Source organism: Catharus ustulatus, chromosome 1, assembly GCF_009819885.2.
Source record: "Catharus ustulatus isolate bCatUst1 chromosome 1, bCatUst1.pri.v2, whole genome shotgun sequence".
Classification (NCBI taxonomy): Eukaryota; Metazoa; Chordata; class Aves; order Passeriformes; family Turdidae; genus Catharus; species Catharus ustulatus.
Genome location: NC_046221.1, coordinates 131236525 through 131261891, shown reverse-complemented (window position 1 = coordinate 131261891; position 25367 = coordinate 131236525). Strand labels below are relative to the sequence as shown.

Sequence of the window (25367 nt, the reverse complement as noted above, 5' to 3'; positions counted from 1 at the left end):
AAGGACAAACGCTGGTGAAGGGACTTGCTGGTGAAGGGTCTGGAACACAAGTCATGTGAGGAATGGCTGGGGAAGCTGGGATTGTATAGCCTGGAGAAAGGAAGGCTCAGGGGTGATCTGATCACTCTCTACAGGTACCTGAAAGGAACTTGTAACCAGGAGGAAATCTGCCTCTTGTCTCAGGCAATCAGCAACAGGACAAGAGGACACAGTCTTAAGCTATGCTCGGGGTGGTTTAGGTTAGACATTAAGAAAAACTTTTTTACTGAAAAGGGGATTAGACTTGGGAATGAGCTGCTCAGTGAGGTCGTGGAATCACTGTCCCTGGAGGTGCTTAAGCAAAGATTGGATATGGCACTTAGTTTAGTTGACAAGCTGGTGTTTGGTCATAGATTGGACTCGATGACTTCAGAGATCTTATCCAACCTAACTGATTCTGTGAACTGGATCTCTTCAGTGGTAGCTTCCTCCTGCCCATCGCAACCAGGCTGGTTGTGCCTCTCCGCACTGAGCCGGCGCTGCCCCAGGGTTAGGACACAACCGGTGAGGGTCTGGCCGAGGGGCAGGCTCGGGGGCGGCTCACCTGTGCCGGCCGTGCTCGCTCACCTGTGCCGGCCGTGCTCGCTCACCTGTGCCAGCCGTGCTCGCTCACCTGTGCCGGCCGTGCTCGCTCACCTGTGCCGGGCCGTTCCGTTCCAGACCGGGCCGGGCCGCGCTCCCTCACCTGTGCCGGGCCGGGCGGGGCGGGCCGGGCCGCGCTCGCTCACCTGGGCGGGCCGCGCCGCTGAGTGACGGGAGCCGGCCCCGCCCCGCGGGCACGGGCGGTGCCTCAGCTGCCACCCAGGCGCCGGCGGGGGCTGAGCCGAGCCAAACCGAGCCGAGCCAAATCAAACTGAGCCGAGGCTGCCTCGACGGGCGCTGTGACGGGCGCGGGGTCGCCATGGAGCCCCCGAGGGACCAAGGTAGGGCGGGGGTGGGCGCTGCCGCCGCGCCCCGGGCGGGTGGCGGCGCTGGGACGGCGGTGGCTCTCGCAGCCCTTGGCTGCTCGGCCCGGACCTGCCCTGGCAGCGCTGGGCCCCGGGGCGGTGCGGAAGGGGCTGCTCTCGGCCTGGGCGAGGCTGCGCCGGCCGTCGGCTCGGGAAGTGCGGAACCGGGGCCGGGCGGCGGAGCCCGGGGCGGCTGCCGGGCCCCCCCAGCCGCGGATGCACGGCAGCGCATCCCGGCCTTCCCGCGGCGCTTCGCGGGCAGGATAAACTTTCTGCTTTCACCCTGCCGTAGAAGTAAAGCTCTTCCATTTTACGAGTGTGCAACTTTTGATTGACCAGCGCCGTTGGCAGGGTTTGTTCTCTTTCAATTCCCTCCAGCCCGGGCTTGCTCCACAGCTGGCGGCTCCGTTTGGGCAGCTGCCCCTCGGCCGTGAGCGGCAGCGCGGCTGGCGCCTCTGTGGTGCTTCGCTGGCGTGCATTTTGCCTGGGAAGACTCTTGTCCTGGTTGCAACACTCTTCCTAAAACTTCACGTTTTATTGAAGCCCAAAGACCTTGGGATTGCTTGCCCGAGAGGGTAGTTGGTGCCCTGAAGAAAACCGACCTGAATGCAGGCAAAGCACGTTCTCTTGCTGTATAAGCTTATCCCACAGAGATGTATTGCATTTATCCAGCCCATTCATGAATCAGTTGGAGCCTTTTATATGGTGTGGTACTGGGCCACATGCTGGCTGCTTTGCTCTAGACGAGGTAGGGCAGGCTGGGGTCACGAAATTACCTGCAGAAGGGTGGCAGGGCTGCTTGGCCCAGCTCAGTGTCTGCGCCCTTGGGCTGGTTCCATTCAGGGTTTTCCTGCTTGGCGTGCTCGGCATGGCAGGAAGCGTGCACTTGCTGTGGCTGGGATGTTGGAGGTGCCCGAGCTGCTGGGGTTGTATCCTGTACTCTGTGCCGAGCTCTGTGCTCTGCCGCGGTGAGCTGCTCCTGGCGCCAGCCTTGATTTTGCTCCCAGTTAAGCGTTTTGGGGATTGTGTAGTACACTTGTACAATTAGCAATGCCTGCTGAGTTTCTCTGTACTTACAGAAAAGGTCAGGCTATTTCTGCCTGACCAGAAGGTAATCTGGTGAGGGGCTTCACTTCAGGGAGGTTCCTTCAACCACTCAGAAGTCCTGTGTTTATCTTCAATATAAACATAAATTAAAAACAAACAAAACAACAAAAAGGAAATAAAACAACCCCCAAACTCTATTCTTGGGTACCAACAAACAGAATTGTGCCAGAAAATAGCACAACTGTCAGTTCATTCAGAATTTTAGTTCCAATTGCAGGAGCATTAAAACTGATTTCAATATTTGTCCCAAAGTTCTTGAGGCTGTCCTGTAAAAATGGCAAAGGTCTTTATTGCAACTGCAGGGTCTTGGACAACTTCTGATGGGAAAGGGGAGTAAAATAACATCATCTTTTGAAAAGCTTCAGTGACACTTACTAGAGGCTTGTTCTGCTGTTGTACTCATATCTGTCATAAATTGCTTTATACAAAGAGGGTATTGCACATCAGGATGTTTATCAGGAGAGTGTACCTAGTATGATGTAAGGGACTGTTACAGAGCAAACATGGTGCAACACCTTCTTCCTCTGCCTTCTTTTTGGAGTAATTATGCTGTTTTCATGGTGAGGTGGAGATCTGCAGGTACAGTGGGAAAATCTAGAATAGTTAACACACTTGTGCCAGTTAATTCAAGGCTTCTAATACCCTGCCAATTAGACTTCAAAGACCACCTTTCTTGGCAAACTAGAGTGCTTGCATTGGAAACTGCTTGATGATACAGTATTATTACACACTAAAGCCAACACATGTGGTTAAAGTCCAGGCTGCCAGATCCTGTCTCTAGGGCCAGCTTAAACATTCTGGGTTGCCTCTTGCAACCAGAAATTAATTTGTTTAAAATTGCGAGTCAGAGGTTGCACACTTTGTTGTTATGGTGACAGCTTTCTCAGTCGTAGTTAGGAGATAGGAAGAAAATCTAGGTTATGGTTAAGACTGCAGCCAAACTAGACAAGGCTAATGCTACAGGTGTAGAACATGCTTAAGTCTCTCCTCTTTGGCAGCAGTCCTTAAGAAGCTATTCCTAGTACCAGCAGCAGCATCAGAATCATTGAGCAACTTTTCACTTTGTTTTCAGTGAAGGGATATTTGGGCTGGCTGGATGGCTCCGTGTGATTCTCTGTGCGCTCCAACAGCTCTGGAGATACTACTCCAAAGCAGTAGTGTCAGCTCAAGCCAAATGGATATAATATTATCCTGAGATGAGGAGTCCCTTGTTCTGTTGCTTTGCTTTAACTGGTCATGAACAAAAATCTGATTCACTGTATGACTTAGTTGCTGAATAGATTAATAACTGCAGTTGTGCTTTCACAATGGTGCTGCTGTCCCCTCTTCCTTCCTCCTCCCCAGTGCCCCCTAAAAAAACCCAAACAACCAAACCACAACCACCCCTGATTTTGCTTGCAGAAAGAGTCTTTCTCTGACTTGCCACTGTTATTGTTAGTGCTGGTACAGTTTACCAGTGGAAAAATAAGGATGAAGCTGCACCTACAGTGGAAGCAGTGTTCTGAATGAGGAGATTGTGCCACTGAGCAGTCTCACAAACATATGCACCACAGCGCAGTTATATGGTAATGATCCATCTCCAGTGTTGTGTTCAGAGGTTCCTCTTATGCTTCAGCAACACTTCACTTATGTAACCTGGTGTCTTTCAAAATCTTCAGGCTTTTGTGGTGCTTAAAAGGAGTCCCAAAACACTACATGTGATTTCTTGAGAGACTATGTAAGCCTTTCTTTTCCTGGAGCCTTTACTTGCACTTTTGGGGCTGACAGAATGGACTTTAATATCCTTTATTGTGCTGGAAGAACTTGTTGCTGGCAGTAGGACAGGATTTCCCCCATTGTCCCATTGGACAAAGCTGCACCTTTTCCTACTGTTTTATTTGTTTTCTTATTACTAGATACTTGCAGTACTGTAGGTATGATTTTTTTTTTCACTTAATGTGCACTTTTTCACTTGTGAAATCAAACACTTGTAAGTAAATACAAGTGGACAGCTGTTGTGGGAACTGCAAAGGAAGAATGATTTCACTGAGCTGAGTGTCTGTAATAGTGACTTGAAGATGACAGAAATATCAGAATACTTGCGTGAGTAGGTCCCTTAAACAGCAGCAATATAATTTCTTTAGAATGAAAACTGTATTGGTGGGGAAAATCTTGTTCTGGCTCAGGCTGAGGGTCCTGTCTTGGTGGGGTGGGGTTACATAGTTATTTGATGGCATTGCTGTCCTGCTCTCTCAGCCAGTGAGGCACAGAAATGTGGGGGATTAGTGCTGTGTTGGAGGGACGCTGGAGCAGCTGATGCACAACTGTTGGGTGGGCAGCTGGAGGCTGGAGCAGTGTCAGCTGCACTGAAGGGTAACTTGAACTCTTCATTCATACTCACACCCACTTGAGTAGAGTATGGAGAAGGGGGCCAGGCCAGTGCTCCAACTGTGGAAAGAATCTGTTTCTTGTGGTATGTGTGGATCTTTTTCTGTGTTCCCTACAATGAGCGCTGTCCCAAACAGTCAGCAGACTCCTTCCGTCAGGCAGAGTAAGGTCTACTCTCAGAACTTTTAGTGCAGGGAAAGCTTAGCTGAGGAGCTATGTCCTTTGATCCTCCAATGAGGCCAAGCTGTAATTGCTCAGGGCTTTTAAAATCCAACATGAAACTGATGCAGTTCCTTTTTGTTCCAGTTTCTCACACTTTGAAGCTGCCCACGGGTTCCCCGTTTCTCCCACTTCGAATGCCCACCAAGGCAATGGGAGGCCTTGGAGGCTCAAGCTGACATTTCTGGCCTAAAATAAAGCACTGCAACGTGGCTTTGGTTTAAGAATGTGCTGGTGGAGGTTGAACAAGTGCCTTGCTCTGCTTGATCTCGATGTTTTGTGGTTAAAGTGAGAACAGCTGGTTTTCATGGCTGAAAGTTGGCTGCCATATGTTAATACCTCTCCTGGCCTGGGCACCAGTGCTGTTGAGCTGCTGTGAGCTGGGCCTGGAGGCTGCAGAGCACAGCCCCATCTGCAGGGGCTGTCAGTAACCACATGCTGCACTACTCTGCCTTGGGAATGTTATGTATTCATTTTTATGTCATTCATATCTCTATTCATACTCGATCTTGTATGTACATTTTTTCCCCTTGTCTTCTATAGCTGCTGAATACAGCAGCATTTGACTAACAACTTCTGCTTGTGAGCCAGATGTCATTATAGTCCCAGGAGGAGCTAGGTGATAAAGGAAGTGGGTGTTGGGGCTTCTGATCCTTTCTGCTGTGCACTGACCCTGCTGGGTAAGGGCATCCCAAAATCTGCTTTGGCTGGCCTGAGTGTTGTAAAGGCTGGGAAGGCTTTGTCTTCTTCCTTCACAGCTCTTTGCTCCTTTAACAGGAAGATATCCTGGCAGTTTTTATTGGCAGGAAGGCCTTCAGCCAGTACAGAGAAGTCTTGCAGGGAAACAAGGGACTAGATTTGCCATGTAAAATCAGTGAGCTGTTTGTGGATTGCTAATTCCTGAGGGTGCTGGACATTGCTGCAGGTAAGGGAGGATATGTGCTGTATCTTCAAAAAGTGATGTTTCCATGGCAGCAGATAGAGTGCAGGGAGTGTTCTTGAAAGGCGATGTTTCTTGACCAATATTCAAAAGAAAATAACCCAAACTCCTCCTTCTTAATTTAATAGGAGAGAACCACAGTGTCATTTGCTGTGCAGCAGACACCTGAGATAGGTGTGGGGGTTTTGTGCTTTTATGAGATGCTTGCCTCCAGATAGGAGAATGATGACCCCACTGTTGCCTCCACTGGAGTCTTTGTAATGTGGTCACTTCAGATTTGAGATTTGCTATATGGAGGAAGGGAGGTGTTTACCCTTGTTCTTTTAATATCCTGCAATGAGTAAGCAGAAAAATGTCAAACAAAGGGTGACTGAAAGGGAAAGCAAGTATTAAGTGAGATTAAGCACTAAATTGAAATGTTCTTGTTCAGCCAACACTGTCACTCTGTGTCAGCTTCAATTTAAGTCTCCAGAGGGACAGCTTTCTCTCCTGTTAAATGTGGAGAGTGTCTTCAAAATTGCTCATATTTGGGGGTGCTAACCAGAGTAATTTGGAACCTTCACTCAAAACCGTGCTTTGGAGGACAGGCTTTCTACTGCAAGCCTTCTCTTTTGAAAAGGGCTGCATTAACAGACCAGCTACCCAGAATTTTCTAATCTTGATATCTCCTAAAAGTTCAGTGTCACTCCTGCCATTTCCTCTTTTCTTCCTTTTCCTCTGCCTCTGATTAAGGGAACAGAAGTGAAGGAAGCTGTGTTGGCTGTGGCCATTTGGCAGGATGATACCATGAGTCAGGCTAACTGCTCTGGGGTACCCTTGCCTTGCTATGAAAACACTTGTTTCTGGCAGAGGTGTAGATGGCTGTATGGGTTTTCTGCTAGTGCAAGTACAGATGATGGCTGTCAGCTGCAGGAGTCTGCAGCCACTTGTCCCTGGGTGGGATAGGGGTAGCAGCACAGCGCTGGCTGCCAGCAAATGCTGGTGTGTGCTCATTGTGCTGTTGCTTGCTCTTGAGCAGAAAGGGCTAGATTGATGCTATCTAGAGAGAAACCAGCACTACTGCTGTGGTGTGAATGCTGTCACTGAAAGAGGCAGCTTTCTGTTCTGCAATCTGACTTGTCTATTCCAGAGTGTGAGAGCAGAACAGTATCCTTGGACGCTGACTGACAGTGGAGTGGCCCAGCAAATCCTGCCTTGGCCAAGCCTAGAATGCTCCCTTTTCTGTGGAACTGAGGTCTATAGGAATGTCCTGTGACACATGTGGTTTGGAGTGACAGGCTTCTGAACTGCCCCTCTCCTGCTTGTAGCCTCTCAGCAGAACAACAAATGTGTGCTGTGCTTAAAAACTTGGTAGATAAAGAGGAGGCACACTTCATGTGTGTACATGGAAAAAAAACTGTTTATTGTTAGTGTAATTGAAATTTTAACAATTTAATTCAAGAATTAGTTTATAAAAATACAATTATGCAGATTAAGTCTTAGTAATAATAAAGCTAACATACAAGCTTAGTTTCTTCACCTTTTTTCTTGGTGGTTTGCTCATCCTTCCCCGGCTTCTGAGGCTGGTAGTATCATTTTGGTGGTGGCAGGGGTATTAGAGCAAGTTGTCATATTGTGACTCCTTTTCTGGGAGGAATAGGATGGTGGTGGTTTCTTCCTCACTGTAGGATCCACTGAAACCTTCTGTTTGCTTTTTACACATCTGCTGTTACTTTCGTGTTTCTTTTGCAAGCTCTGTGTTTCATCCAAATCTATTATATAAAGTGCCTTTTATATATGCTAGATATTATTCATCTCTGTTATCTCTAGAATATTTTTGTTCACTCACCTCTCCACTGGTGGCTGATGACTTTCTTACAGCCATGGGATTGCTATTTCCTGTGCTTTCTTGCACCATGCCTGTATTCTCATGTTCTGTGTCTCTTCTCTGAGACACGCCGAGTAAAACAGAGCTGCAAGCAAATTAAGAAGGGTGGAGACACAGTAAACCTGACAAGTCTCCAGTCCTGGGGCCTTGCAAGCTTGGCTCAAAGCAATGGCAGTGTTGTACTGTGGAGTAACGAAGATGCTGGGGAGCACCTGCAGCTTGCTGGGGCTGGTGGGTTAGGCAAGCAGAGGCAGAAGAGCAGGTATTTTTCCTGTTCTGCTTTCCCTTGTCTAGCAGCTAGAGGGAAGTGATGCTTCATCAGAACCCCCTAGCCCCCAGAGAGAGATGAAAAGATGTGCCAGGGGAGGCAATCTGGGCTGGAGTTGGTGTTTCCAGACAGGTGCTCCTCCTGTGTTTTTGCTAGGATTGGAGACCGTGTGTGGTAGTGATGATGGTTCATGAGTAAAACCTCAAAAAGTTTGAAAACAAAGCTTTGTAAATGTTTTTTAACTGCTTCTTAGCCTGGAAAAACTGTATATTTTTCAGTTGAGAGCATTGAGGATGTTGCTTGTGTCAGTTTTGCATTGCTTACTTTTTGCCTAAAGTATTTTAATTGAACTACTACCAGGGGTCCCAAGATGAGCAAGAAGTGATCCTACTCATCTTTCTTCTCTGCCTAATTGTGTATCACATAATGACATTAGAAAGTCTTGATTAATTTGATCAGGATATCATCTGTGTCTGATGTTCATTGCAGCGTTCTACAGCAATCCAGTCCCTTGGAATAACATATAGTAGTGGACATTTGCAGCTGCTGCCAGCACAATCTGCCTTTGAAGAAGGCCATTGCATCTTCTGATATCCTGTAGTCCCTGCATGAGTATATCAGAGTCCTGGTGTGTCCCCTGCTTTTCCTCACACAGCTTCCCAGGAATGGAGCTGTACAAGGACTTGCCTATAAGCATCTTTAAAAGCTCTCCTTTAAGTAGGAACCAGTACTTCTTACTCAAAAGAAGGGTCGGGGTTATGAAATGGGCACAACTCCCACTGGCTAGAATGCACCTTGCTCTCTAGTGTCTGTATTGATATGCAGAAGAGAAATCCCTTCAGCACATCTCAAAAGTGTTTTGCCTACATCTGAGGAGTCTTGAGAAGCAGGCTGAAGGCAGAGCAGGAAGCCCCCAGAGCAGTCACTGTTTTTAACCCGCTGACTGCTCAGAGTGCTTTGATTAGTGCTGGCAGAGTTTAGTGCTGTGCCTGCACACACACAGGCCCCGGTGTCCGTGAGCGGATCACTCGGTGCTGTGCAGGCTGTTTCCATAGCACCAAAAAAATCTGCGCCAGGCAGTCCCTGAAGAGGCTTTGCTGAGCAGCTGACGTGCATTCAGGGATGAGGAGCATCAGTAGTACCAGCCTAGGCATGGAGTGGGAATGGAGCCTGATTTAAATATTGACTTTCCTGTTGCCAGATGTCGCTGTCTTGGCAGAAGGAAAACAGGCTCTTTTACTGCAATGTGCTTTGCTTGGAGCTGTGAGCTCTTAAAAGCACCATTCATGCTCTGTTTCGTCTCCTCAGCAAGCTACTTGCAAGTGGTGTGCTCCAAAACTGTTTTTATTTTTTACAGGGAGTTTGTTCTTGAGTGAAAGGAAAGACCTGAAATGACTTCTTGTCTTTCTCTTAAGACTGCTCTGGTGCCTGCATGGCAGGTATGTTTTCCCTTCTTGTGCTCTGAGTTATGAAAAACTTTTTTGTCTGTTGCCTGGGCAGACTCTACAGGTGCTATGCAGTTCCGGCATCCCAAGTATGTTATATACGGGCCCTCAAGAAGGGGATGGGTCTGCCTGCTGTGTTCAGAGCATGGCTGTGTGATTTATCACCACCTCTGGAGACACTTGAAGGAACAGGGAACAGAAGATCCTGAAGAGGACCCCAAAGAGAACTGTCTGGACATCTGAAGAAGGTCCCAACCCCAGCTTGCCCTTGTCTGAAAATGGCAAGCTAGTGATGTGCTGCTGTTTGCCAAGCAGGTGTTCATCGCTGATCTTCTTGTTGGGCAAGACTGAGCACACTGTGGGTCTGGCTCTCTACTTCTTCCAGGGCTCAGGCCACAGTTGGGTCCCTGCACACTATCTTTTTCCACCAACTCCTGGTCTAGGGTGTGTGAGGACCTCAGCCTAATGCTTAGGCTGGGGGAATGCACCTAAGCCCAGATTAGGATGTGTTGGGGGGGATCCTGTGTGTCATAGTTGTTGTTTATGTAGTTTAACTGCCAAAAACTCTACTGCACTTCTAGCTGGTTTCTACTGTCATATGATTTAAGTAATTTGGAAGGAGGGGAAGACTCTGAAACATTGCTGTTATTTTTTCCAATGAAGCAGTACTTAACTGCAGTAAAGATATGGTTTAGATACCTACTCTAAACCTCCTTGCTTGAAAACTTTGATGAAGGAATAAACAGTTGCTGCTACCATTTAAATAACTGTTTATAGCAATCAGTCTTAAATACTAGCCTTCCCTGAAATACATTTGAATTTCTTAGTGTACTTCTAGTAAATGCTGAAGTACAACAGAGACACTTGTCTGTACTTTGTGAACTACCACTTGAGCTTTGTATATCGATCTTGTTAACACCTGATGTAGCAGAGCTAGTGTGAACACTAAGCAGGTAGTAGTATGCTTTGGAGAAGTAAAATGCGGTGGCTGAATGTCTCTTTGAATATAGTCTTGATTTTTAGATGCAAACAAATCTTTCACAGAATTCACAGAGTGACTAGGTTGGAAGAGACCTTAAAGATCATCAAGTCCAACCCATGCCCTAAGACCTCAACTAGACCATGGCACCAAGTGCCACGTTCAATCTTTTTTTACACGCATCCAGGCATGGTGACTCCACCACTTCCTTGGGCAGATCTTGCTTTCCTGCCCTTCAGGTTAATCTTTAAATACTCAGTCAACTTCATTTTGGAGGAATCTCTGATTATTGTTTGGGAAAGAGTTTGGTTTGGGATTGTGGTGTCTCCAACAGTTGACTTTTTCCAAAGAAATCAGTCTACTGCAAATCCACTCTTGATTACCCAGTCCCAGCAACCAGTGCTGACATTCAATATAAACTTGTTTAATTATGTTTGATATGAAAGAGGGGAAAAGCCAGCAGCTCACCAGGCAGATAACAAGTGCTAGAGAGGTGCTGCAAGTATTGCACGATGTGGCCACTGTGTACTGGACTGCACTGACTGCCAGCTGGTTGGGTTGGTTGGACCTACAGAGCCCTTCTATAAAGAAACAGGCGTTTCATGGTTTTCCTGGTGTATGTATGGGGGTCCTTCAGGTTCCAATGTGGTTTTGAGAACTTGGTTTTAACAGTCCAGCAATCCTGCAGGTGGTTGGTGCTCTCAGAGCTGCAATGGTAGGTGAGCCTTCTGCCCAATGCACCCCTCTGGGTTCATTACTTAAAACACCAACTTCTGAGTAGCAAGTTATTCACACTCTTAAGTCTGTAATTTGTTCCTGTAAGTTATTGTGGGTTAAGGCAGCCTGTGGTATCAGCATAGGCTGGAGAATGAAGGGATTGAGAGCAGCCCTGCAGAGAGTGGCTTAGGCTGGTGCTGCTGTATGAAAAGCTGGACACGAGTGAACAGTGTGCACTTGCAGCCCAGAAAGCTGTAACACATCCTGAGCCTCATCAAAAGCAGCAGGGGCCAGCCAGTCAAGGGAGGTGATTCTGCCCCTCTTCTTGGATCTCACGGGATCCCACCTGGAGTATTGTGTCCAGTTCTAAGGTCCCTAGAACAGGATAAACTTGGACTTGTTGAAACAGGTTCAAAGGAGGGCCCTGAAAAACATTGGAGGGATGGAACACCTGTTGTACAAGGAAAGGCTGAGAGGGATGAGCTTGTTCAGCCTGGAGAAAGGAAGGCTCTAGGGAAATCTTATTGCAACCTTTCAGTGGTTAAAGGGGGCTTATAAGAAAGGTGGCGACAGACTTTTTAGCAGTGCTTGTTGTGATAGGACAAGGGATAATGGTTTCAAGCTGAAGGAGGGTAGCTTCAGACTAGATATAGAGAAATTTTTTATTATGAGGGTGGTGAAACACTGGAACAGGTTGGCCAGAGATGTTGTGGATGCTTGATTCCTCAAAACATTGGAGGTTTTTGGTGGTCCACTGGACATTCCAAAGGTCCAGTGTAAACACTGGGTGGGACTCTGTGCAACCTGATCTACTTTAAGATGTCCCTAGCAGGGGAGCTGGAGCTCCCTTCCAACTCAAACCATTCTATGGTAAAACACAGGTACTGACCAAATCTTTTACTGGGAAACTTAGACCAGCCTTAAAGGGTATTTGGCACATCCTGCTTTGCTCCTTTGTGTGTGAATCATAGATGAACATGAGCACTATGGTTCATGAGCAGCGGTGAGCAGGGAGAATTAGTTTCTGCACATTTCTGAGCAGTAGCAAGTGAAACCTGTTGGAGTTGATGCTTTGAAGCTGAGTGGTTTCGATTGGCTTCTGTGCCTGTCACTGTACAGGTTTTCTGGCATGACAGATTTTTGGAGCTTGTATAAGAAGGAAAACAACTTGAGTGTCAATGCAATCAACAGAGTGACATGCGGAGTACTTCCTCTGTGGTGAGGAAGTGTTTTTGGGATAAATGGCAAAAGGGAGACCTTTACTGGAGTTAATGTACAGATTTCTTTAATTCTGTTTTAGCACACTGGTATGTAAAGTCTTCAGTATGCTTCTGTTTCTTATTTACAATTCAAACTCAAACTTTCCCTTGGTGAATCCCAGAAACTTACTTCCCTCCCATCCCCAGTGAAGAGTATTTTCCTAATCAAAAGCAACTTTTGAAAAAGTGAAAATATGAGAAGAGGCATACAAAAATCAAAGCAAGATCTCTGTGTGCTGTCAAGAGGAGCTGAGAAGACTTTTTACTATTTTTAGAAGGGAAAACTGATAAATTAAGGATAGAGCAAATGTCAAGTAAAGTAACTTCTCTAGTCTTTCTGTTCTGAGGTGATGTTACTGGAGAGGCCTTGTTTCCCGTTTGTGCAAGATGGTGCCAGCAGCATTTCTGAGGGATGTGATGGCTTCTTGTACAGTAATAATGCTGTATCACTGCTCCTTGCTACAGGGTGCACTTGTGGATTGACAACTGAGGACTAGCAGTATGCAAAGCAGTGTTTCGACTCCTACCTCTTCAATATCCTGGTCAAATTTTTACCAGAATGAAAAATTGTGGATTGCATTATTCATAGCTGTTTCAGCTCTGAGTTATTCTGAGTGGTCTTGTGCTGATGGCCAAGCTGTGATGTGCCAAACCTGATGTAACAATAACGTGGGTACCAGCTAGAGCAGTCCTTAACCATAAAGTTTGAAAAGTTTACCAGACTGATCTGTTAAACACAACGCATCCATTAAACATGACCAATACTCAGAATGGCTACAAATATATGTGTTTTCTGGTTTGACATTTACAGTTTTGAAATGAGTTGTGTGGTGGATTAGCTTGTGCAATAGGGAGCGATGCTAAACTTAGATTTCATGTAGCAGTATAAAGCCTTATTCTTGGAGTTTGCACTGATGTTCTGTTCCAGGTCAAATGCTGGGAGGAGGCAACTTGTGGAGCAGTCAGTTCTGGAGCAACTGCTCACTAAAATTAGCAGAGGTGTTCTTTCTTTACCAGAAAAAACCCAACCACAAATCCCAACATAAAACCCCACAAACAACCAAACCCACATAAAATATAAAAAAAACCCCAATCACCCCCTTTCCTTCCTTTCTTTAATTTCCTGTCTACTTTTAGAGACGAAGCTCAACATCCTTCAAACTTTGGTGCTTTAACCTGCACTTCTTTCCTCCCCCTGTAGTTTCCATCAACCAGAATCAGGAAAAATGCATGCCCGACTTTGTGTTCATTAGATAGGTCTTTCCAGTTTGTCCACTATCATATTTCAGTAAAATGAATAGTTGAAATCATTCCACTTAGTTTGCTGTGAAATGTAAATGGGGAGCCTGGATACTTATCGAACCATGCTGATATTTAGCAAAATTTCCCTTTGTGTGGAAGGGACTGGAACACAACTAGATGGTGCGTAAATATATTAATATTGCTTGGAGATCTTGAGAGATTAGTACTTTCATGATCTGAACCTGCTTAGATTGTTACAAAGGAAATACAGGTTGCCCAGCAGCAAAAAGTAGCATCTCGTGTCTAAAGTCTGATTTGATGGAAGTGGATATGCTTAAGTCTTCTAAGGCCTGGAAGTCCTTTAAAGCTTTATATCTTTTTGTGGAATCATCACTGGACAAACTTGCTTGACCCTTTTCTTTCTCACCTTTAGCCTTTGGAGTGATTAGTGTTTTTTGACTGTTAGTTGAATTATGTGGCAGCAGTATTTCTCTAGGCTAACAGTTTCATTTAATTTACTGTCCTAGTGTGACTGGGAGTAGGGGCAAATGTCTCTTAACAGGATTCACTCAGCTCAAGCAGCATTAAAAGTCAATCAAGGACATATCAATCGGATAAAATCTCAGAGTACTTACTAATATAATGGCAACTTCAGTGGTTGTAATACTCTAAAGGTAGATGCATTATCTGCATTATATTGGAAAAAAAAGCTGGTCAGTGCAGTTGGTTTGTTGGTGAATTGCTGCTGATTGCTGCAGGCACAGTTGCAGGAATCTCCCTCTTATCTCTTAAATGATATTAAAAGCAGTGCAGAAGTATTCAAGCCCATGTCCTGAGTTTGTCCAATTTGCAGACCTGGCAAGATGTGCCCAAGTCCTTTAAGCAGTGATAGCTATTGGTCCAAATCAGTTTGGAAGCACTGTAGGAATTGGTGCTGCCCAGCTGGATATGGAATTTGGCAGTATGGGCAAGCAGCAGCTGCACTCCATCTGGAACAGGACACTTCAAGCACTACACAGTTGAATGGGTGACTGGTAAAGTGCTGGACTATAAAAGAATAGGTAAAGTGTCTTGTTTGATGCTGCAGGGAAAACAGCACAATTTATTCTAGATTTTCAGTGAGAGATTCCCAGTTATAGTGAACTGCTGCACAAGTACTTTATACCAGCAATCTGGTGGTGTGCCATTAGCACTCCTCTGTTAGGTCTTATTTTCTGAAATTTAGGAGGGTGCACTGAAACTGCAGTGTGAGAAATGTAGATGAATAAGGGCTTGTCTTCATTATGGGCTTATCTGCTTGGAAAAGCTGTAACTGGCTCCGTGTCTACTGTCAGCTTTTAGGTACCTGATGGACAGGCTGGTTCTCAGAAGGGTTTGTAGCAAAACCCATTACTGGTCTAAAGGTGTGAATCGACTGGTTGAAGTAAGGGATCAGGAGCAGGTTCTTACGACCTGAGACATTTCTGGAGCATTCATGTCTGTGAATTGATTGTACTAGTGCACTTTGCTGCTGACTAGGCAGAGTTTTAAAGTTTTACAGATATTTCATACTATGCTCTCAGATAAGCCAAGAGCAAAAATGTTAATAGGATTTCTATACAGCTTGCTACTTGCAGTTGCTTATCTTTGAGAAATTGTACTTAAAAGTTTTGTGTAATTACATTTGTTTGACTGCATAAGTTAAAATTGTAAACTTACCTAGTCAAGTCCCAAGAAGGAAAAAACCTGGTGGTTTGCCATTATTGCTAAGTGAAAAACTGATCTTTATCATGGATAGCCGAATAAGTTGCCAGGCTACAGTAGGAGTGCACCTAAACCATGCAACCAGTAACTTGTGTGTGGTAAAATTAGCAGTGCTTCTAGAAAATGTCACTCCTTTTGGTGTTATGTGTTCATCCTTTGTGGAAGCCCACATGGAGATTACTGTGCTCTGACTATTTTGGGGAGATTTGTGTGGTTGTGCTAAAAATTACTGTGTCCTGGGAGCAGGAGTGACTCTCCCAGTGCTTCTGAAGGGCAAGCTGACATCTCTAGATGAATTGACGTGTTCAGAAGCTTTTGTGCCAGCTTTTTTCTGGACTGAGGAACTTTGCTGGGGAACCTGAAAGCATGCACTGGACAGAGTTACTGGAGGAGTAAAGGAAACTGTGCTGGAGTGGATGAAAAATAAATTGAGGAGTCTTGAGAAGGAAATTCAAAGACTTAACTTGAGCCTAGTTTCCTTGGGCTCTATACAATTGATAAAGGGTAAAAGGAGGAGAGGCTACTGCTGAAAGAAAACTTTAGCTCAGTGACACTGGTAGTTTATTTTTCTTTCTGTACAAGAGTGAACTCTTCCTGCTGCAGAGGCATACATTCACTTCCCTCCTGGTAAAGGGGTGTCAGGGGGAAGTAGATGACTTTTGTACTTGGCAAGAACTGCTTATGTGTGTGGAGTCACATGTCAGGCTCAAAAGACTGCTTGCTCATTCATTTAGTGAGCAAATTGTAAGCCTGTACCTTTTATGAAAATGCAGGAGACTTTTTCCCTGCTCCCCGAACCTGTAAGCTACCTTTTTGCTGCAGCCTCATAACAGAAACCAAAGTAGTTTCTACTGCTGCAAATGCTTTTGCTTTGCTTGTCAGCTGTCATAGTACTCATACATTGGGGAGATGTGCAGAAGTGAAAAGTCTCCCATGAAGTCTCTGTCCACACCTCGGTTTAGAAAGTGTGGGAGAAAATGGAACTTTATTCTGTCAGCAGTAGATATTTGTAAATCTACTTCACAAGATGAAGGCTGGGCCACAGACCTTCCCTAAGGCAGAGTGCCAGGATCCCTTGTGTTCCTGAAGATGAGGGGTCCTGGAGGTTCCTTGGAGAATCTGGAGGAGCAACCTGTGACTTATTACAAACATTGTGTTAATTATAGGATGGTTGAAGTGGGAAGGACGTTTGGAGGTTCAACCCCTCTGTTCAGGCAGGGCCACCTGGAGCTGGTTTCCCAGGACCATATCACAGAATGGTTCGAGTTGGAAGGGACCTTTGAGTTCCTGGGTTCAACCCCCAGGCATGGGCAGGTCAAGCTGGATCAGTTTGCTCAGGGCCCATCCAACCTGGCCTCCAACACTTCCAGGATGGGGCATCTACCACTTCTGGGCAACTTTTCCAGTATCTCACCACACTCTGAGAAAATAATTTCTTACTAATGTAAATTTCTCCTCTTTTAGTTTGAAACTGTTCCCCCTCGTCCTCTCACTATCTACCTGTGTAAAAATTTTCTTCCTCTTTTGAAAGTCCCCTTTAGGTACTGGAAGGCTGCAATGAGGCCTCCCTGGAGTCTTCTTCAGGCTAAACAACCCCAACTTTCTCAGCCTGTCTTTGTAGGATCTCTCATAGAATGGATTTTGTGAAGTACTTGCCCTAAACTCTTGTTGCTTGCATGACATTGTGTGCTGCTTGGTTGCTTCTGTATTTCTTCCCTTGATAGTAAATGATGAAATTTCTCTGCTACACCAAATCCAAGCATGAACTTGGTAATTACATGGTAGGAGCTACTGTATACCACAATCAGTGAAAATTTTGTTGCTATTATTAAGGTACTGCTAAGACTACAGAGGGTGCTTTTTCTAATGCTTTTTTATTTTCAGGTATCACAATATGTAATTCAGCTTAATGTGTAATTGAATTTGCTTTGTTCTTAAAACCTCAGGGTCAGTTTCATAGTGGGACCTGGTAACCTAGAATGGGGATGGTGGACTTTTCTGGAGCTGCTTTTCAGAAGTGGAGGCTCTGGGATGCTGTGCTAAGAGGGAGGTTTGCTTTAAGAGTGCAGAAAAGCAGACTTGTCTTCTGAGGGAGGCCGGGAGTCACTTCAGAGTCACTCAAGTAAACTTTTAATTAGATTGCAAGGTTACATACTGAAACTTTGTTTGAAACAATCCCATTTCTGTGCTGCAGTCTTTTCTTCCTAACCTTTCCCAACTATCATCTATCTAACTGCATCTCAGTTTCTTCACATTTTCTACAGGATCAGTCTCTTGCCTGAGGAATTGGAGTCTATAGAAAATGACAGCATAACTGGGATAAGCAGCTGAAGTGAAATAACTAAGTACATTCCCCTAAAATCTACCTGACAGTGTTTTGACTCTGTTAATCTCACTTGGAACTGTTCCTCTGTGTTTGCGGGGTTTGATCTGATTTATCCAAGGTCAGTGCAAACTCTGATCACTGGTTCTGGGGTGCTACTCTGTCCTTTGACCTGGATGTTTTCCATAGACCAAAAAGATTTTCACCTGTGAGTGCTGGAGCTGATAAATGTGGCTGCTTTGAGCACTGAGACACACAATTTTGTCATAAATCTGGGATTTCTGCCTAATCTTCTAAATGCTGAAGCACTTATAAGGTAGTAGAGAGTGTGTGCAAATGCAGAGAATTTTGTCTGACATGAATGGGTTAAGTATTTTACTGTAGTATCAACTTGTCTAGTTGCAAAATATGCTGGAGTGTGGATCTACTCCCTCACAAGAGCTCAGGAAATTAGTCTGAGTTTATAATTGGATTGAGAGGAGAGATGAGAACGGCTGCCTTTGCCAAGACATGCGTCAGCTGTCTGAAATACTGTGGGCTGAGACTTTGGTTTAAGAGAGGAGCAATACTGGCAACCCCGTGATCCCTACCTGTAACATTTGGAAGTGTTTGTGTTGCAGGGAGATACATCCTTGAAGAGGTGGTGGTTGTTACTGGTGGTTTTCTCTTTGGTTGTTTTTGTTTATTTTAATAAGAGTAAGTGAAGGCAGCACTTAGGCTGAAAAAAAATGCTGGAGAAGATATTTCTGTACAAAGAACTGTACTGAATGATGTTGTATCAGGCAGAGCTTGTCTGGAGAAAGCATGTGGGGGAGGCTGAAGTACTGAGATTAATATCATGGTGTTGAGTTGTACCCTGCTGGAAGACAGCAGATACTTAACTCCTTAAGCCACATTCTGCTGAGCATTGCTAAGAGGGCTGCAGAAGCCTGTGCTCGTACTGTTCAGGAATTCCTGTAGCTGTACAGCTCTATTCATGTCATGTACAAATCTCAGGGGACTGAAAGAAGTCTGCTGTTAATGGAAGGGGAGAGAGCACAGTGTGGAAATAGGAGCACTAATATACAAATTTCAGGCTTGTTTAGTCTTTGGGCTTCTGTCCTGTTGCTTCACAGCATCTTTTTCTCTTAATGCGGTTTTAAGGCCTCAAATCAGGTGCTGAAAGGCTTTACTTGTCTGTAAACTGATAAGACTTTGAAGATCAATTTGATGCTACGGAATCTAGATTGGCTTAAGATGCTTAAGTAGTTTTATGGCTCTTAAAATGGCTTATGCCATATAAAACTCTCTTGAAGTGGGGAGAGGAGCTTGACTCTTGCTGCCTGATTGGGATCTACGTGGGAAAGATGAGGGTGGTAGAAGATCACCTGGCTGGAAGTCTGCCCCAGACACACTTACTGGAAGGCCTCTTACCAATCTTGCCTCTTAGCAGACTTCAGAAATTGAAATTCAAACCAAGTATAGGCTGAGAAGGCAACTGAATCTTAACAGGCAACCTTGAAATAAGAGACTGAATCTTTTTGCTATGTCCCCAAGGAGCAAGTGCTTCTCAAAGCTCTTTGCCCTCTTTGTCAACAAAGCCTTCCTGTCATTTTCCCCCTTTTATTTTTGCTTGCTTAAGTGCTGGAGCCATGATTGCCTTGCCAAAAGTGGGAGCTGTGGTGCACAAGTTTGGCAACTCTGGATATAATCAGGACACAAACACAGGATGTTCAGCGTGGTGAAGGTGCCTGTGTAACAGCAGAATTCAGAGTAGATCTTGTGGATTGGTTATTTGGATAGCTTTATCCAAAATATTGTTTAGATCATGTCTTAGGGTAGCTTCTGCATTCCTCCAATCCTGAGGCATGAGTGGTAGCCTTTCCTGATTTTAACTGTTTGTATTAAACACTACTGAATACTTAGCTCAGTTTCTTCAAAGCTCAGAGGTGGTACTCATTCACACTTCATCAGGGTTTAGTTTCTGTAGGGAAAGAGCGATATAAGGTTTCCATGTGTAAACAAACTATTGTTCTGCTAGGCCTGTATGTGGGAAAAGCAGCTTCTCCACAAGGCTACCATAACCTTGCTTAGATGCTGTCAAGGTAGAAGTGCTTCACTACTATACTGCATTGCTTAATCATTGCTGGATCCTTGGGTTGAGAGGGAAGCTGCAGACCTGGTTAGCAAGTTCGAGCTGAAGAAAGAACCACACCAGAGACTCAGGAAAATATCTGAAAAAGTGTTTGCTCAAACTTAACAGTTTTTCTAGCTGTGGAGGAAGTTCCCTTCTTTATGATTCATGAAGTACACAATATGTACTGACTTAATGCTAAATAGTTACCTTTAAGTACACTCTGTACCCTTAACAGAGGAGATTACAACATGGTTAATGGTAGGAGTTGTAATGGTAATGCTGTGCTGAGGCTTGCAGAGCCTCCCTGAGACACTGTGTGACATTCAGTTGAACTTGTCAGTAATTGGTTAAAGAATCCTCGACAGAAGGTATCTGCCTTTGTGCCTGTCTCTCAGACACCAGCTTCTGAAATGGCATAGTACTTAAGTACTAACCTCTTAGTTTTCCTGAGGTGTTGGCAAATAAGTGCTTGTTCTGGAATGGGAAAATCTTCGGTTTTGATCTCTTGCATAAGCAAGAGATAAGCAAAAAACGCCACTGCTACTTGACTCTGGAACAGCTCCTTTCTCAGGCTTTAAGATATTTGCAGGTACTGCCTTGCAGCTGCCATCTGCAGTAATAACCAAGGTACACAGTAAAACTGAATTTGTAATGCGGGGCAAAGAACAGAGATACTTGAGGATGCACCGTTAATTACTCTAAGCCATGTAACAGAAGCCAAAACTTGAGCTTCAGCTCTGAAATGTGTGTGTCTTACCCTGGGAGTGCAGCATCCGTCTATTAGGGTATGACTCTACAGCCTCAGTTCCACCTCAGCCAGCTGCATGTTCTCTGAATGTTTGTGAAGAAGAGAAAGCCTGTCCAGCAGGATATTTTGGTCATGGGAGCACCCTTTAGAAAGGCCTCATAATAAGCCTGTTTTTATAGTGTACAGAAATCTTGATTGCTGTGACTGTCAAGAGCTGCTAAAGTGGTCAGAAAGCTTCACACTGCAGAAAAAAACGTTGCTTTTTGGTTCTGTTCAGCTACTGTTTGTCATCTTCATCATGCTTTGTTTCCTTGGGCCGTCACTTGAATTTGGAAAATCCCATTGAGAGAGATTTATTCCTTCTCCAAATGCACCACAGCGAGCAGAACCTATCTTCTTCAGACTGACTTTAGGCAGTATGGAGGACTGCTGTCTTGTTCTGCCCTGAATCTCTGGATGTGCTAAGGAACTACTGAGGAAGAGGCAGATAAAATGGTTGTTATGGCTGGATCTCTCAAAACTAGAGATTGTCTTCCCTGAAGTGGATGAGTTAGGGATGACAGCCTAGAAGTTGTCCTATAGCAGATTTGGAAGGGTGGACTGCAGTCCTTTCTCTTTACAGAGAGATTGACTTGTACTTCAGTTTCAAGACCATAAAACTTTCCTCAGTGATGAGGAAGAAGCTTGTTCAGTAAAAAAAGCTTCCTTCATCAGCAGGTAGAATTTGTACCTGAGAATAAGTGAGGAGCAACACTCCTGTAAACTCCAGCAGGTAAGAGAGCAGGAGGCTGATGTGTTTAGGTGATGTGTTTGGGAGGTGCTGTAGCAACCCATCTGTATGGCCACTATAATTGAGATTAATCTGAGCAAAGAGAGGAACTTGAAGTAAGGAGCACTTGCATGTGTCCCTCTCTTGGCAGTGACCTTAGACCAGTAGAATTTCTGTAATATTTATAAAAACTAGAGATTGTCTTGAGTGACTTCCAGGCTATGCATAAGGAAGAACAAAAGCAGAATTCAACCTCTCAGGTGGAGACTCAGATTTGTAATTCACCAAATCTTCCCTGCAAGCCAAATGTATGTTCCAGCAGTGGGCCATGTTTTGTATGTGTCTCTTACTACACTGAAGAGGTGTTGAAGAGTGTGGCCCATACAGATTTCTGTCAGTAGGGGTGGCAGGCCAGATCAGTGATTGAGACTGGTCATCCAGATGTCTCTAGGGACATGAAAATAACTTTTGCACTATAAAGAGTGGAAGAGTCACAGATTTTTTTGAATGGTTGGTGATGGGGAAATCTGAATGTAGGGAATTTCCTGTAAAAGACAAGAACATAATGTTTCCTCCAGGAAATGCCCAGGAAATGGAATTCTTGATCGTTAGCAGGGATCAACAGATTTTCTTAAGGGGTTCTTTTTCCTGTAATAGCTAACCACTGTTAAACTGAACAATTATCTAGGGTTGGGAGAAAGTCCTGGGGTGTAGCCTCCCCTTCTCTCTCTCTCTGTGGCGAGCGAGTGATGGTAGAAAACAACCAGCTCTTTGTGTGCCACATCTCATAACTTGTCATTTTACCTAACCCAGTTAGCACAACTCCTGCCTGAGCTGTTTGCACAGAAGGCCCCTGAGTTATACAAGGGAAAGCTGCAAAACACAATCTGTAGGTGTTCATATTAACAAACTTGGTTAATAGAGTGTATTATTACTGTAGCTGTGTTACAGTTCTCTGCTGCCTCTGGATGCTTTAACTACAGTCTGTGACCAAAGCTTTGACCTTTGCCAGGTGAACTTTGCAGTATTTCTGTCAGGTGTCACAACCACGTGTCAGAAATGCAGAGGAGCATTCTATTTTCTTCTTTTCAGAGGGTTTGGAAAATAGCAGAGACCTGTGTTTCAGGCTCTAGCACTGTCATTGTTACGAGCCTGCAGGTATTCTGCACCAGAGGCAAATGTAGGTCTTTAGCTTCAGGAGCTGCTTTTTAATTATCTGGAAGTTAGCTGGTGCCAACTGACTGACTGCAGTGCAAATGGGAAGTCAAAATTCCAGAAAGGGTGTGCTTTCTTCTCATATGCCCAGGGATTACTTTGCTTAGACTTGACTTCGGTATGCTTCAAGGCTCCTTCGTTATTCCTTCTCTGGAATAATGTCTGATCAGCTCTGTTCGTACTGTGCAGGAAAAGATTAACTTCCATTTGCTTATGCCCCTCTCTCTGCAAGGTGCAGTGAGGACCCCAGGTTTGGGAGGAAATTGTTGCTCAGCTGTAAAGCTGTTTTCTGTGAAAGAAACTGACTTTAAAATAAAAACAAAAAAATGTAGTGAGGTGCTGCAAAACTGTGCTGAGTGCCTCCTTTAGGTAAGAAGCCTTTTTACTTCCCAGAGTTGAATCTTAAAGTCCTGGCATGAAGTCAGATGGCTTATGTAAGTTGATCTTTCTTTGTTGTGTATGTTTCAAAACATAAATACATTTCAGGCGATGCATTACTGCAGTTACTGGCTGTTCTAAACAATGCTATTTGAACCATCAAGGACATAGGACAGTGTAGTTCATAAATATTTAACAACCCCCTCCCCCAAACAAAACCCCTTCAGACCCAGATATGTTTAGCCTCATGAGCAAAAATCATAATGCACATCAGAACATTCATCAATAAACCTAGGTGGTGTTTACAGCCCAGCTTTCAGAGAGGAGTGCTGCTCTCTCCTATTCTGAACTTGCACTATGGTGTGATACCTGGGCAGCAGAGACTGGGTTCTCACTAGTGGTTATTACAGTGATGAAAGCAGCTGGAGAAATAGCTATGCACACAGAATTTTCCATTAATCAGAGGAAGAAGTCCAACACAGATGGTATATGGGATAGATTACGGCTGGTAATCCTTTTGTGTCCTAGAAGATTAAGGATATCCTGGTGTAGCTGCAGTCAGCTGACCTTTTTTTATTTAAACGATTAAACATAGTTGATGCAGTTCTGCAGAGGACCAAGGCTCTTCCAAGAAGCCATGAGTGGTGCCCTGTGAATGTTTGTTAAAGGAACGGTCTGTTTAAGTCCAGCCTCAGTTATAAATTTACAGGAACTTAACCTTGTGCCATGTAAACAGCAGCAGCTACAGGATGGCTAAGAAATCGCTTGCTGGACGGCTCAATCATATGTAGCAGAGCTGAATTCTCTGGGGAGGCACAGTGAGTGTCATGTGGAGAAATGGAGGGTTTCTGAATGCTGCTGTCTGGGTTGCCCCAGAGAGCGAAGATGAATGCTTCAGTGGAGGAAGAGGTTGGCTGCGCGCTCTGAACTGTCTGGCATGGATCTTTATGAGGATTACAAATCACCCTTTGATTTCAATGCTGGAGTGAACAGAAATTATCTTTACTTGTCGCCTGGCATAAACCTTTCTCCACCTGGATCACCTACATTTGCAAAGTCTGGTAACTTCCTTCTCTTCCTTCCTTCAAATCTCCACATGAAATGCTTAGCAATTAATATCTGTAAAACTTCTCAAATTAAAAATCTATAAATTTGGCCTACTGTTAATTCTAGTAGTGTATTAGCTTCAATGTGTCATGTAGGTAAATATCTCATGTGTTATACATTTACTAGCTTTACATTATTTGTTATTTATTCAGTAGAAAGGCAGTTTGAGGGGAAAATGAAGTGGCAAAAACAATTAAGAACAAAATTTCTGCAAGATTGAAATAATTTGTGTAGTTTGACTATGAGATTTTTTTGGGGGAAGGAGGTAGAAATTGCATTTTTAGTAGGACTTCAGAGCTCTGAATAGTCTAAAATCTGCTTTTGCTTTAATACTGAAAATCTCACTGATTAACGAAAATGCCCTCTAAAACCTTTACTCATTCCACCTAGCATTTAAAATGCTGCAAACCTTCCACCTGCAGTTACGAACTGTGCTGGAGCTGCTGTGTGCTGTGCTGCAGTGGCATCCATTTAATGCTTAACCCTATGAGTTTCTTGCTGGTAACCTGTTGTACAGAACACCTAAAGCTGTGCCTCCCAACACATCCTAGTCTGGTTTTACTGTCCTCATTCCTCTCCATTCCTTGCTGCCAGATGTAATCTTCCAAAGCAGTTTTAAATATAGAAAGCTTAGACCTACTTCACGTGTGGCAAAGCAAAGTTACGCAGGTGTTAATTTTTTTTAATGAGCTTGTTACTTAAAATTTTAAACAAACTTGCATCCCTTGGGGCACCTCTGTGTGAACTGTAACAACCCTCTCTGTGAATTTGATGAGCTAAGGGCTACTGGGAGACAGTGGTCAGCATTCACTTCTGCAATTGCTGCGTCTCCCAGCTCTTCTAAAGGAGAGGGGAAGCAACTGTGTCAGGTGATGATGCACCACCATTGCCACCAAGTTTTTCTTGCTTTATTTTACTTTTTCATTCACTTTGAATGAACATCTAATTACCATTTGGGAGAAAGCCCAATAATTTTCTCCCCTTTGGCTTCTTCACTGAGATAAATGGGAAGCACTTAAATCTGATTTTTTTACATACTGCAGAATAAATATGCTCTGTAATACTGTATGTTGCTCAAATGTTAGTGGCTGTATAACCTTGCGACAACGTGTTCTCCTGAACTTTAACAAGCAACTTTTTTCTTTAGCTTTGCAACTGTATAGTGATAACCACAAAGCTCATTCTGAGTGTTGCATGCAGAACATGTCAGTGTAAATGAAAGCTCTCTGGACGTTAACCCACCTCCACCCCAAGGCTACTCATCCAGAATGAAAAGGGCTTTTTTAAAACTGCTCCTGTTTGCTGCTGATCTCTGACTTCAGGCCAGGGAGGTAGTAACTTCTGGTCAAAATAGAGCATGAACTTGGATTGAAACTGGCCAAAGTAAACCCCAAATCAGAAAAACTGACTTTTAATTGAATTACTGTAATTCTTTGCTACCCTGGCAGAATAATAGGGACTTAAATGCCATTTCCCTGAATGTGATCTGTGGAGTCCTAATCAACTAACTTGCTCATGTCTTTATTTAGTTCATTTAAGTAGATCTAATAAACTGCTGGGAAAAAAACCTTA

At 44.4% G+C, this 25367-nt stretch overlaps 1 protein-coding gene across 5 annotated transcripts in view; it reads left to right on the top strand.

Annotated features, from left to right (window-relative positions):
- The first annotated feature begins 805 nt into the window (after positions 1 to 805).
- Positions 806 to 25367, top strand: part of TPD52 (tumor protein D52) — a 40022-nt gene continuing 15460 nt past the window's right edge. For 3 of the 5 annotated variants that reach the window (XM_033054374.2, XM_033054366.2, XM_033054356.2), the window contains exon 1: positions 23279 to 23749. In XM_033054374.2, coding sequence (XP_032910265.1) covers positions 23578 to 23749 — 172 coding nt within the window. In that variant the 5' untranslated portion in view covers positions 23279 to 23577. Of the gene's footprint in view, positions 963 to 9111; positions 9194 to 23278; positions 23750 to 25367 lie in introns of those variants that run through there. The other 2 variants (XM_033054391.2, XM_033054382.2) reach the window with 2 other exon arrangements.